The sequence below is a fragment of the Lonchura striata genome, chromosome 7 (assembly GCF_050655825.1).
Source record: "Lonchura striata isolate lonStrDom1 chromosome 7, ASM5065582v1, whole genome shotgun sequence".
Classification (NCBI taxonomy): Eukaryota; Metazoa; Chordata; class Aves; order Passeriformes; family Estrildidae; genus Lonchura; species Lonchura striata.
Window position 1 is genome coordinate 19,711,687 of NC_140709.1, and position 13,158 is coordinate 19,724,844.

General features: G+C 42.2%; 3 protein-coding genes across 8 annotated transcripts in view; 2 read left to right on the forward strand and 1 right to left on the reverse strand.

Moving 5' to 3' along the window:
* The first annotated feature begins 57 nt into the window (after nucleotides 1–57).
* PHOSPHO2 (phosphatase, orphan 2) lies at nucleotides 58–13,077 on the forward strand. Its single transcript, XM_021534780.3, has 3 exons — nucleotides 58–105; nucleotides 7,836–7,962; nucleotides 8,666–13,077. The coding sequence occupies exon 3, from the start codon at nucleotides 8,668–8,670 to the stop codon at nucleotides 9,391–9,393; it is 726 nt and encodes a 241-aa protein (XP_021390455.1). The 5' UTR covers nucleotides 58–105; nucleotides 7,836–7,962; nucleotides 8,666–8,667; the 3' UTR covers nucleotides 9,394–13,077.
* The window catches only part of SSB (small RNA binding exonuclease protection factor La), a 29,353-nt gene continuing 16,252 nt past the window's right edge, over nucleotides 58–13,158 (forward strand). For 2 of the 6 annotated variants that reach the window (XM_085584383.1, XM_021534776.3), the window contains exon 1: nucleotides 58–7,962. The gene's annotated coding sequence lies outside the window, so the exon portion shown is untranslated. The remainder of the gene's footprint in view (nucleotides 7,963–13,158) is intronic. The other 4 variants (XM_085584385.1, XM_085584384.1, XM_085584386.1 and 1 more) reach the window with 4 other exon arrangements.
* Nucleotides 1,446–8,176, reverse strand: CFAP210 (cilia and flagella associated protein 210). The gene is made up of 9 exons (XM_077785032.2): nucleotides 8,110–8,176; nucleotides 6,852–7,060; nucleotides 6,429–6,602; nucleotides 6,138–6,334; nucleotides 5,072–5,228; nucleotides 3,942–4,081; nucleotides 2,914–3,106; nucleotides 2,435–2,599; nucleotides 1,446–1,931 (listed from the first exon to the last, which is right to left on the reverse strand). Exons 1-9 carry the CDS (start codon nucleotides 8,138–8,140, stop codon nucleotides 1,722–1,724), a joined length of 1,476 nt encoding a protein of 491 aa, XP_077641158.1. The 5' UTR covers nucleotides 8,141–8,176; the 3' UTR covers nucleotides 1,446–1,721.

Genomic DNA, 13,158 nt, shown 5'->3' on the forward strand with positions numbered 1-13,158 from the left:
TCGCGGAGGGAGGGCAGAAGCCAGCCACCCCCCAGTCCCGGGGGCGGACCCTCCTCCGCAGCCGATTCCTGGACATCTCGTTTGCCTGCGGGGCGGCCGTACCCGGTAAGAGGCTGAAATGGCCCCTCCGCCTCCGTGCTGCTGCTGCGGCCGGTGGGCCGGGCCGGGCCGCGGCGCTCGGCCCGGCTCCGTGCGCTGCCGCGCCGCGCCAGAACCTTCGCCCCGCCAGGCCGGCCCGCTGCCGCGGCCCAGAGCCCCGGGCGGCCCTGGGAGCTGCATGAGGAGGTCGGGCCTCCTTCTCCTTCCAGGAATTCATCCTTTGCCTTGCCTGGAAGAGACTCCTCGAGGAGGTGACTGCTGCACCCACCTTACACCCCGCGTTTGTACGGTGTAGGGAGGTGAAGCCAGCTCTGCTTGGCCCTCGGCTCCCGAGAGGGAACTTGCCTCCGGGATAGCCTCACATCTTCCTCGGAGCCCTGTGCTTTTTCCAAGGCCTGCCTGCTTTCGGCAGCTGGGCTGAGGAACTTGAGGACACGGCAAAGACCCACATTCAAAAACTAAAATATTGGCAAGTGTCCTTTTGGTTTTTTTTTTAAGGACTTGTATTATTTTCTGATCTGGCCAGCAGAGACTGGCAGCTGTGGGGTGCAGCAGAGTTTCTTGGACTTCGCTTCCAGCGGACACCAGGATAAAGGATACCCTGTTTAAAGCCCAGGGTACTGGTGCAGGAAGTCATTACAGGAACCCCTAACTTCCAAGGCAAGGAAATTAAAGAAACCTAAGCTTAAGGAGGGAGACGTGTCTGTGCCTTGGGTGTGGGTGAGTAAATCTGCTGAGGAATCTGAGGTACAATTTTAGATCACAACTATTTACCTATTTAATAGATTGTATCTATTTACAGACTGAACTGCTGTTAGTATTTTTGAAAGAACAGTCCAACTATGTTGTCTCTTGTTGATGTGCTGATTTTGTAGGCCCTATTTACAGCTGTATTGGGACCTATTTGCCTCTTTGGTGACCTTTTAAGGGCTGGGATCAAGTTACATTAACATTTTTATGTAATAAAACTGATTTATAGCATGATATTTGTTTTTCAAACACAGTTGCAAAATGCTGCCAAAACTGCACACCCTAAGTTCTAACTTTCACATGTTCTTTTTTTTTGTCCCCTGTAACTGTTTTCATTTGGTCTTTTCTATTATGGGGAGTAATTAACTGGAAATAGACTAGGGAAAAATGTGACTTTCAGCTCTGAGAATTCAAATCATAGACCTGAAAGACCTGAAAAACCTGGGACAGTGAATTTTTAGAACAATGAATATTAAAAATATAACAGAAATAGTGATCTTTTGGCAGGAATTGGTTACAGTGACAGTAAATTATATATTATGAATTCCTGTCTCAAGTTTAATAAACTAACGTTAATGAAATACAAGCTGGGGATGTTTGAGTATAACTGGTTATATGGCAATCTTTTATTTTTTCAAGTGGAAGTCCAGATTCATGGTATATATTTGATATAAATAATTTACAGTTGAACACTGCCTGTATGGTTGAAAAGCATATTTATGTAACTTGAAAATGCCTCTGCCTTTCCTTGGTGGACAGTTTAAACATTATTTTATGTTTTTGTTTTTTGAGCAGCAATACAGCTACAGTAAGGTAACTGGGCCCCAACATAGAATTATATATTTGGAAAGTAGTACTTATTTCTTCTTCTCTCAGAAAAATGGCCCACATCCAAGTCTTCTTCCTTCTTCCCATGCTTTGAGAAGAGGATAAAGATGATGTGTCTTCTTGGATTCTGTTTCAATTATTTCCCTTGCATATTTCTGAAACTCTTGCTCTTTAGAAAGTGCAATAGCCTCTCTCTGAGCACTGTAGTCCAATTCTGCTTGCTTTTCCTGCTCTTTTCTTGCCTGCTTTTCAGCCTGATGAAGAAAAAGGAATAACAAAACTTAGTATTTTCTTCTCAACATCACCATCCTGTAAAGCTGAGAGAGGATAAAAGCTTACAGGTCTATGGCATCCTTAGCTGACACATGGCACTTAGCATCCCTCTCCACTTCTGTCCCCTGCCTTATTTCCCCAGAAAGGGTACATTAAATAGCTGAGTGAACATCAGCATTAGCTGCTGCTCTCTGGTGACCTGCCCAGAAGATACAAGAGCACAGCAGTGCATGGTTGAAAAAATGTCTTAATGGCACAGGACAGGATGTGATCTGTCCTTGCAAACCAGCCTTGACAATGTTCTGAGAATGCTGGTCTCCAACACCAGCATATGCTGAACACATATGATTAAAAACAACCCATGAAACAATAAAATCCAAACAAAACAGCAAACTTCCTCTCTTTCTCTCAGCAGGAGCTAGTGTACTGGTTTAGCTGCAACCTTCTTTCTGAAGGGATTGACAGGGTACAGCTTTCTATTTACCATTTGCTGGAGCTGAATTTTCTGTACTTCTCTGTTTGCCTCATGCCGTCCATGTTTTTTGTTGTTTTCCATTTCCAGGTGGATGCGGGCTTTTTCCATTAACACATCCCGTTCTTTTTCAGCCTCTTCTTTCTCCTGTCTCTCCTTTTCCTCTTTCAACTTCATCTGTAGTTTACAAAGCACACAAAAGTTAACCAAGGAGCTGGCCTGCTAAGCTGGAAGTTGGATCTCTCTGCAGAAGCAGCCCTGAATCAGTGCCCCAATGAGCTCGGTCGCTGTGGCTGGCCAGTGTCCAAGCCCAGGGTTTCAGCAGCCCTGGCAGAGGTGCACCCAACACAGAAGGGAGAAAGGGAGAGGGGACTCCAGGAAAGGCATCAGCAGACTTGCTGAAGCCTGCTGCTGATGGCACCAGAGTCGCTGCCTGTGGTCTGGGCCAGGCTCCTCTGCTGGAGTAAGCAGAAGTAGCCCAAGTTTCTTACCACAGTGGCTCTGTGTTCAGCAATAGATTCAATGGCAGCCTTTCGTTTTGCTTCTCTCTCTTTGCGTTTTTTTTCTTCTTCAGCTTCTATTCTTGCCACATCTCTAGCCAGTCGATGATCTTCCTTCTTTAGTGCCTCACCCATTTGTTCCGCTAATCGACTACTGATTTTGTCCTGTTGTTCCTGTACTTGTCTGCAGAAGAACATGAGCTTCCATAATATACGAGAGCAACACTCCTGGGTCTGCCTGAAGCTACCAAACTCAGCAATTCTGCCTCTAGAGTTCTCTCCTCTTGACCACACAGACTGGCCCACCCACCTAACTCATGATCTCCTTCTGTTCCTCCTGTTTGGTTTATTTTTATATTAACTGATTTAGCAAATAAATGTTCCCAGTGTTCTTGTAGTACTAGTTTCTGCAGCAATAATGAGCTGGATCACTCGGTAACAATTCCAGTGAGCATCTTGCCATCAGGAGGGGAATGTTGGAAGTATTGTCCAGAAGCAGGAAGGGAAGAAAACTCTTAGATTGACTCAGTGGTATCATCATCTAGTACCTGCAATGTTAAACTGATAAAATATTTTCCCCTTTGTAAGAACACAATGTGGTTAATTAATGTATGTGCCTTGTTGAGAAGTCATATCATTTTTCTTGAGCTGACTCAGAGAAATATAGGTTATACTCAATATTTTCATCAAGGATCTTAATTGTCTTTAATTGTTGAGGAGGTGGAGATCTGGTAGGCCATATGGAAAATCTCTCTTCAAAATACACTGGTGCAAAGCTTTGCACTTTCATAAGCCTCTGTACTTTGAAAGGTGGAGAGATTGCTCCCTCACACTTAGTAAGGAGCCTGTGAAAAGAATTCCTTTTTCTCCTGAATTCCCTGCTCTCCCTCTCAGTAGAATTTTGAATAATGTTTTAGAATAACTGTAAATTGTGTTATATCATTAGTCTAAATGATCTGAAAACAACTACAGTATCATTTTTAGATTATTCACAATTTATACCCTAGCATTGTACCTACCTACGCATTTCAGCTTCTTTCTTTTTTCTCATCTGAGCAATAATTTCCTTTGCTTTAAAATGAGCTTTGATCCGATCATCTTCTTCCATTCGGTTTTGTTCCTCTATTGCTTTGATTATTTTCTGGTCATTTACATACTCCTGTATGGGCAAAATGGTCCTGATGTAACAGATGATGTTTAGAATATCTGGACCTGGGGTAGCAGCTTACAGGAATCACTCCCTGTTCCCCCTCCTCAAGTTTCTTTTAAAAACATAAGAGAAAAAAGGGATCCTCAGGAAAGGAGAGAGAAGACAGAAAAGGGATACTTCCACTTACTTCTGCCTCTCTATTCAAACATGCATCAAGAGGAGACAGTAGATGTGAGGGTGGGGAAAAGGAATTGAGCATCAAACAGCTGCTTCTCTGGTGCATTGCACAAATTGCTGTGTGATGCAGAGAGCATTGTCCCATACTCCCACACACAAACAGGCGAGGGGGATGGTCCAACCACCACCCACACGCAGATCATTCTGCTCCTGACCCCACCTCATCCAAAACTACCCCGTCTAAGAGCTTCATCCAAAACACAGTAGGAAAACACAGGGTTTTTATGTAAAAAAACAACTGTCTTTTGCATTCTGGCCAGAACTGCTCTGAGGCACTTCTTGTTTGTACCTTAGTAGGATGCCTTTAAAGATGAAATGAGGTGGCAGCAAGTCTTGACTAAATTCCTAAACCTCTCCAATCATAAATATCTAGTCAAAAACATACATTCAGTCACTATTCCCTCTTTCGAACAAAGAAAAATGGGCTTAAAACACCAGGAATGTGAAACTTAAATCCAGTTCTCAAGTCAAGGAGATATTCCTTGATGTTTTCAGTCAAATCTTTAACCAGAGACCAGTCAAAGGATTAAATGCCAACATCCTGTCAGACAACAGAAAGGAGGGGCCTCCAAGAGGTCTTTCTCAAAAGCACAGAGAAAACAGATGGCCTGCAATTGGCAGGGTAGGCATTTGATACCAGGCTACTAAAACTGTCAGCAAAGACCCTGTTACCCACAATCCTGTTTATTTGTGGGCCAAGTCCAACCATCACAGCCAAGGTGAAAATAGGCATTTTGAACTGTCTGCTTTCCTGCTACTTACATGATACAGCTTCCGGCGTTCAAGTTTTTCCTCGTGTTCCTTTTCTTTTTTTCTCTGAATTTCTAGTTGGTACAGTTGAATTGATCTCTGTAGTTCTTCCTCTTCTCTTTTTTTTTCCTGTTTGGCCAGATCTGCCTGATGCTCATGCTCCTTTATTCTGAATCAGAAAAAGGTGAATAAATTGTCTAGGAACTACATGAAGTAATGAACTGCATAACCATAGGTACCTTGCATTGAAGAATGTGATACTTTGAGTTGAAGGTAGGTAGAATATCAGAGGTGAATGACAGCATGATTGTTTGTAATGGTAACCCTGGTCAGAAATGATCTGCGTGGTATGCTCACAGTTTGCAGTCTTGTGGTGTTAAATTTTAGTTGGATGACTCATTAGCACCACTGCATTGGTAATGCTCTGGCCTATATCTGCAGCATTCTTGGAGAACAAGATTTCCCCAATATGACCCACCATACCTGTGTTTCTTCTGGGCATGCAGGCAGCAGCTCAAACTGGTAATGTTCTATACTAAGTTCTGTAAGAATCTATGTTTTGCACCTGGAATATGTAAGACCAGATTTGAACCCTTCCTCTGCCTTGGGAAGTTTGATTCTTTCTATCAGACCATTAGGGCCAGTCCTATAAATACCACTGGGGACCCCTCCATAAGATTTATGGAAAATCTGAGAGAAGGAATAGAAGTGGCAGTAATGCCTTCTCTTGTTGTGCAGTCTGGAAGCTCATTATGGGTAAATGGAAAATCTAATTTAACCTTTTCCTTGTCTGGAACAAAAACTGAGTAAAGTACACTTAAATTTCATTAACAACATTTTAACAGTGATTTGACTAAAACCTGCTGATGCTTCCCAGAGGCAATTTTGCATACAAACTGTTAGCAACTAAAAACGCATATAGCTTTTCCCTTTTGGGCAAGATCTTCTGTGATCTGCTTTTAAAAGTATGGCATTTGTGAGACAAATTATTAGCAAGTTCTGTAAAAATCTCATGGAGTGTATTTTGAGAAGAGTTTAAATAAATAATGAAGTAGGGTTGCTTTTAATTACTACTTACTGTTGTAACTGATCTTTGCATAGTGCCTGTTGATTCATATAATGCTGATGTGCTTTTTCTTGCTCGCTAATAATGTATTCTTTAAATTGACGTTGCTCTTCTTCATAGTCCCTCTTTTTGTTATCAGCTAATCTTGACTTAAGAAATTCAACTTGAGCATCTCTTTCTTTTAGGACCTTAGTAAGTAGAAGTGCACTCTGCAAGAGAACATTTAAAGTCATTTTCATATTCAGAAGTATTTAGAGACATTCAGTACAATTCCAATGTAAAAAATATAAGCTGTCAACAAACATGGAACTGTCTCATTCTGTCATCCTGATTAGATAGGTAGGTTTTTGCACGGTCAATAGCCTCCTTCCGTTTTGCTGCTTGGAACTTTGCTTCTTCCAAATCAATTAACTTTCTTTCTTCCTCTTCCTTTTCTTCACGTAGTTTTTTGGCTTGAAGTTTCTGTTGTATCAGGTTCTATAGTGCAGACAAAATTAGAAATCACACTTAAATTTTGGATTGGTTTTTTACTTTGCATTTCAGCTTTAAGTAAAAAATAAATGTTTATGTTAGATGTTAAATGTATCTAAATGGCATTTAGCTGAAATAACTATTCAAAAGAAAATGTTGAACAAAGGAAGTATAGCTAGAAATGTTACAATTCTATATATCTTTTGTATATTTGTATATACAAAAGCAGCTACCCTTGTTTTCAAATGTACTTACCAGGGCCGCACTGCGCGGGTCTTCGCCAGCAGCTTTGGACTCCAAGTGCACTTCATCCTGTTCTTTCTTCTCATCGATGTGTGCTGCTTCTCTAGTGCTGCCCTGAATCCTTTCCCATTCTGCTTTTGGCAATATAATGACCTGATGAAGATCTGCTTCATTTGGAAGGAAATACTCATCTAGAACATCCCTTTCTTTCCAATGATGTGCTGTGGAGAGGGAAGATAAAATACAAGGGTTACTTGATACCAGAAAATCCAATAATCAAACATGCATCAGGATTTGAATGCTGGAATGGTAACAATACTAGGTTATTCTTAGCATTACTTAGTCCCTCATCCCCGAACCCCAGAGCTAAGACAGGGTATCTGTATCTGTAGCCTACCTATGACCAGTGCATGTACTTGGATGGGCACTGACTGACTGGGCTGTTTGTGTGTATGTGTGGGTTTGGCTTGTAGTAACACACTTCCCAGGCAGTACTTGGGCATGCTTCTTAGAACAGCAGGGGGCAGAGACCTCCCTAAATGAAGAGGAGAATATTGGTAAAGCCATTCTGCTGGCTGGATGAGGCAGCAGTTTGGACACAGACTGTGCCTTACTACCATGTCCTGCACATACTCATCATATTTACTGAAATAGTTCTGCTGTAGAACAGTTTCTGATTTGTTAGCAAGACTAGGATTTCTTTGTTGCATTACGCTCACATACATATGTGCAGGCATAAATGCAGCTTTTCTAGTTGATGTCTAGGTTTTGTAAAATGCACTTTCAAGTGTCACCACCATTTTTGAAGGAAGTGGCACTCTGTACAGAGTGGTATTCTGCAGAAATTGTGTGATTTGCAGCAGACTGACAGGCCACGTCTGAAAGGTAAGGAGGCTTTCTATTAGAGTGACACCGGTGTCAAAGTCGGCTCTCCAGATGCCGTTGCTGACCGGTTTCCCGACAGGGGTCAAACCCGATCCTCTCCCTCTGTCCTAGGTGAAGACAGCCTCCGCAGAAGTAAAGGCGCCCTGATGCGGCCGTGCCCTGCAGGCAGGACTCTGGCAAGCCCCTCGTTCTTCCCCAGCTGCTGTCCCTGGAGGTTCGGGGGCCTGCGCTGCGTCAGGTCAGTTCTCTCCGCTCGGCTCCAAGGGACAGACAGCCCCTCCTGCGGTCTGCAGCTGGGGGAGCCTTGGGGAGAGTCAGGCTGAGCACCCGCAGCCTCCCGGAGCCCTCCCGCGGGTCCCGCTGCCCGCGGCGCAGCCGCACTCACGGGCGCCGCGCCGCCGCCGCCCCGCCGCCATCTTGGCGGGCCGCGCGCCGTTGCCGGGCGCCCGGCGGCCGCGGTCACGTGAGGGCGCGGCGGGCCGGGCTCCCGGGGCGCTGCGACCGCGCGCGGCCGCGTGGAGCGCGCGGGCTCCGTCCGCTCGAACGACGGTGGGCGTGTCCTTCCGAAACACCGCCACGAGAATCCCGGTTTGCTGGCGCTGGCAAGTGCTGATGGAGAAATTGGTATCTGCTCAAACTGATGGTGTGTGAATATGGAACATTGGTGCTGCGTTAGGAAGTATTAGTAAGCATGAGTTAGATACTGTCACGGTTACTATTTATAACAGAAGTTGGACACTGAAGTTTGGCATTTACAAATTGCATTTTTAGCTACAGCACAACTTTCCCATCTTGGTAATGGCCATAAATGGTTTATTTTGTTCCAGTATTTTCCTCCAGAATTTTTCTCTTCTGAGCACAAGGTCAGGGTAAGAATATAGTACTTCTGCTTATATAAATAATTTTCTTATTTGTTTGTTTTGGAAACTGTTTTCTCACAGCTATGAAATTTCTGTTGGTTTTTGATTTTGACCATACAATCATAGATGAAAATAGTGACACCTGGATTGTGAAATGTGCTCCTGAAAGAAAACTTCCTAATGAATTAAGAAACTCTTACCAACCAGGACATTGGACAGAATATATGGGCAGAGTCTTTGTCTACTTGGGAGATAATGGTGTCAAAGAAGAAGAGATGAAAAGAACTATGACAACAATCCCTTTCACTGCAGGAATGATAGATCTTCTGGGATTTATTGGCGAGAACAAAGAGTTGTTTGATTGTATAATTGTTTCAGATTCTAATACAGTATTTATTGACTGGATTTTGAAAGCTGCTGACTTCCATAAAGTGTTTGATGAAGTGTTTACAAACCCTGCCACATTCAGCAGTACTGGCTATCTTACTGTACAGCATTTCCATGCTCACCATTGTGCAAAGTGCCCTAAAAACCTTTGCAAAAGGAAAGTTTTAAAAGAATTTCTAGATAAACAGTTGGAGCGAGGAGTGAGTTATACACAGATTATATATATAGGTGATGGTGGGAATGACTTATGTCCAGTAATGTTTTTGAAGAAGAATGATATTGCTATGCCCAGGCAGGGATATACCTTGGAGAAAAGGATTTCTCAACTGGCCCAAAGTCTCAGTCCTGTACAGTGTTCTGTTCTGGTTTGGTCATCTGCAATTGACATTATGTCTTACCTGAAACTGCTTATAAAGGAATGATTCAAATGATAAAAGGCAACTGATGCAGTTACATCTTAACTTACTGGGAGAGAAAAACTGCATGTGTATAAAAGCTCAAAATTGTAAAATTGGGCTATTATCTGAAATTATGAGGGTTTTAACCACAACATAAAACTGTTTATGTTCAATCCTGGTGATAATGGGAAAGCTCAGTAAAAAGGCCTTCTAACACAGTACAGATTCCTACATAAGTGGAGAAGGAATGTTGGGACAGGACTTGTCATTAGTTTCTGGCTACTCCCTCCCCTCCAACCCTTTACAAGTATATAACTGATACATACTTGCAATCCCACACACTTAGGGGAAGGAGTAGGATTCCTGTTCAAAAGAATTAAATCCTTTACTTAGGAAACATTAGCTGCCAGGAGCATGGTTCTAGAGCTGTTGGCCTTTATACTTCTTTGATCTGATGGCAAATTATTTGCTTGTAATCTTATTTAATCTGAAGATGCATTTATATTTTCAATCTACTAATTATTTCACCGAACAAAATTACTTCTTAATATTTTGTATTATCTTGTATTGTAAAGACAATAAAAGTTGCTGTCACTGAAAAATGCAACACAACTAATTTGTGTCATGTATTCTGCTGGCCTGTATTTCATCAGGCCTGGAGAGAATAGACACAAGTGTAGGTGTAAGCCTTTAGCTGGTCATACTGTTTCTCTTCTGGAAAGCTGCAAGGATGTTGCTTTTTTGTTTAAAAGAAAAGTCTCACTCCCATTCTGACTACTGCCCCGACAGCATGCTGCTGCCACCCTGTAGAGAGCTGACAGTGGTTTGATCTTCCATGCTGGCAGCTCTGATTCAGCCAGATGCTTTTTTTCCTCCTTGGTTTCTGCTGCAGTGCACAGGCTCACAGAATTGTACATACATATACACGCATACACTGATTTTACCTATTCATTCTCATTTATATCTACAGCACAATCTCTTACAGTCTGGAAGGAAGTATCTATGTCCATTTTAACTTTTAAACAGATGGTTCTAAGTAGTTCTGAAGAATTGTGACCATGCAGTCTTTCCACTGGCAGTGAGGTGAGCCCCAAGTGTTGGACTGTCCATATAAAGGTATTAAAAGCAAGTCTCATTAAAGTTAAATAATGTGTTTTCATGCCAAATGTTTTTATTCTTATATCTCAGAAAAGGTTCAAAATGCTGATGCAATCTGCTGTTAAACTGAGGTCATATTTAGCTTAAGTGCTTTAATAACTGAGAGATTAGGCCAAATTTCACAATACCTCAGTTGCAGATGTCTGAGGAGTAGCTCAGCAGCCTGCAGTTGCCATATCTGTCTTCCTTTGTTTTCTGTGCAAGGTTATTCTTATTTTCTTATTGACATTTCGTACTATCACTGTCTTCTTTTTCCTTAATTGAAGATTTTTGAGTGGTCTTGCCTGTTTTCAGGCTGCTGGTTTACACAAATTTCCCTTGTGCACTTCTTTCCTTGCCTCACCTATTTTACTGTATTGTAAAAAGTTGCTTTGAACAGTCTGTTGCCTGAGATGTCCAAAGCAACATACTTCAGTTCTCAGGAGCCTGGCTTTAGTGATGGATATTTGGTAGGTGTCTGAGATGTTCATATTTGGGATCTTAGCCTAATGTTTTACTCAAAGGCATAAAGACATTGAAGGACTGGTGGGTCTCAGGCTGTGGCAGGTTTAAGTTGTCTGGTTTACAGGTCATACAGAAGAATGGTAATGGCTGTTGCATAGGGCAATTTCATATATTACTTTGAGTTTGAAGTTGTTGCCATCATTTGACCCCAGATGGCAGCTAAGTAGAGCAGCTTGTCCACTCCAATCCCCCACTGAGTGGGGAGGAGAATTGGTGAAAAAATTAAATCCTATGAGTTTAGATAAGAACAATTTAATAATTGAAACAAAATAAAATATAGTAGTACTAAGTTACTATAATTGTAATGAAAAGGAGAGAGAAAGGAATGAAGTGCAGGAGAAACAAGTGATGTAGAATACATTGCTCAGCACCCGCTGCTGGATGCCCAGCCCACGCCCGAGCAGTGCTGGGCCAGTTTCTGTACTGAGTGTGCCCTCCCATGCTCTGGGATATCCCTTTGGCCTGTCCGGCTCAGCTGTCCTGGCCATGCTCCCCCAGCTCCTTGTGCAGCTTCTCACTGACAGAGCATGGGAAACTGAAAAGTCCTTGACTATGGGTAAGCACCACTTAGCAACAACCAAAACAACAGTGTGTGGTCAACATGATTCTCTTAGTAAATCCAAAACAGCACTAACCAGCCACTTAAAAGGAAATGAACTCTATTCCAGCCAAAACCAGGACAGTTGTATGTTTCCTTAATTCTAGATGTGCTTCTGAATGTTCCAGATTCTGTGCTGGTCTCTTCTGTGTTTTTCAGAACTTATGGAATAGCTTGCTTTCAGTTTGTTCACAGATCTTGGTTACTGCTTGCTTAAAAACAAACAGTAAATAGTATATCAGTGATCACTCCGCTTTTTCTTCCACTTACACTATCTATCGTTGTCTTAGCCTTAAGGGTCTGACCTTGTAATTTGCTGTGAGAATAAAATAGTGGTGAGAAATTGTTCTTCATGCTCACAAAAGGGTTTTTCTGTGGTTTTGCTTAAAGTGCTGAAGCAGAAGTTGAGAGTAGATTAAGGAGAGTACTTGAAATATTAGCAGTTATGTTCTAATCACTTCAGGTAGGGGGTAGAGCTGATATTTGCCAAACAAAGTGCATGTTGGAGACAGAAGAAATTTTTCAATTCCAGTAGGCAGACCATTAAGCTATTAATCAGGTCTTGTTTGGGTTTTTTTTCCCCACTTAATAAAAGTGAGGACTTTATTGAAACACTACAATTACCAAAATTTTCCACGTTTGGTTACAATGGAGGGGAGATGAGTATCTCCAAAGAGTGAAGCTGGTTGAAGCTGGTAGCCCAACCAAAAGAAAGGAAAAAGCTCCTTAAAGGGGGATGTTCAGTACTAAATGTTGCTGACCTCCTGATTTGCTCTCTGGGAGAGAAATGAATTAGGTAAAAATGTTTTGGAAAAAAAAATGCATAATGAAAGTGATATATGTATGGGAAATGTTTTCTGTGGTAGCAGGTGTGCTGTCATATGCCACAGCTATGCAAGTACTTAGCCTTAGTTTTGTGTGCTAGTGCAATAGCCAAGACTTGAAAGAAGTTCCTGCTTGTCCACAGGAAGCTGATGAAGTGGAAAATGCAACCAAAACAAAGCTGTTGGCATGGGGATGTATAAAGACTTAAGGCTGCACAAGAGAATTTTCTGGATAAAGAAATGGGAGTCATGTAGCTGAGGGACAGGCCCATGTCAGACAGCAGAGCTGTTGTGATTCCTGGGTTACAGTAGAAAACTCCAATTCTCTGGGTTAACAATGCATCCAGAGGGGTTGAAAAAAATGAAGGCATAGATGTGTATAGGTGTGGGGAAATTTTAGTTTTGTTGGGGTTTTTTTGTCTGTTTGGATATTTTTATTTTTGTCTCATGTTACTGTGTAAAGGCCAAGGGACAGTTTGAATCCTGGTGAAGGGTTAGCATGAGAGGAAGGATGGTAGAGGGTTTAGACCACATACACTTTCCTGTTTGGATTTCCTTAGTTCATACTTCTGCTGGGCTTTGTGGCAGAAATACCACCAGTAAATAAAAGAAAAATACAATGCTTTTTCATCTGTGTTGTATGGGAAATATCAAACTTTCTCCTTTTGGGTATTGCTGGCATTTAGCGAATGATAATATTCACCT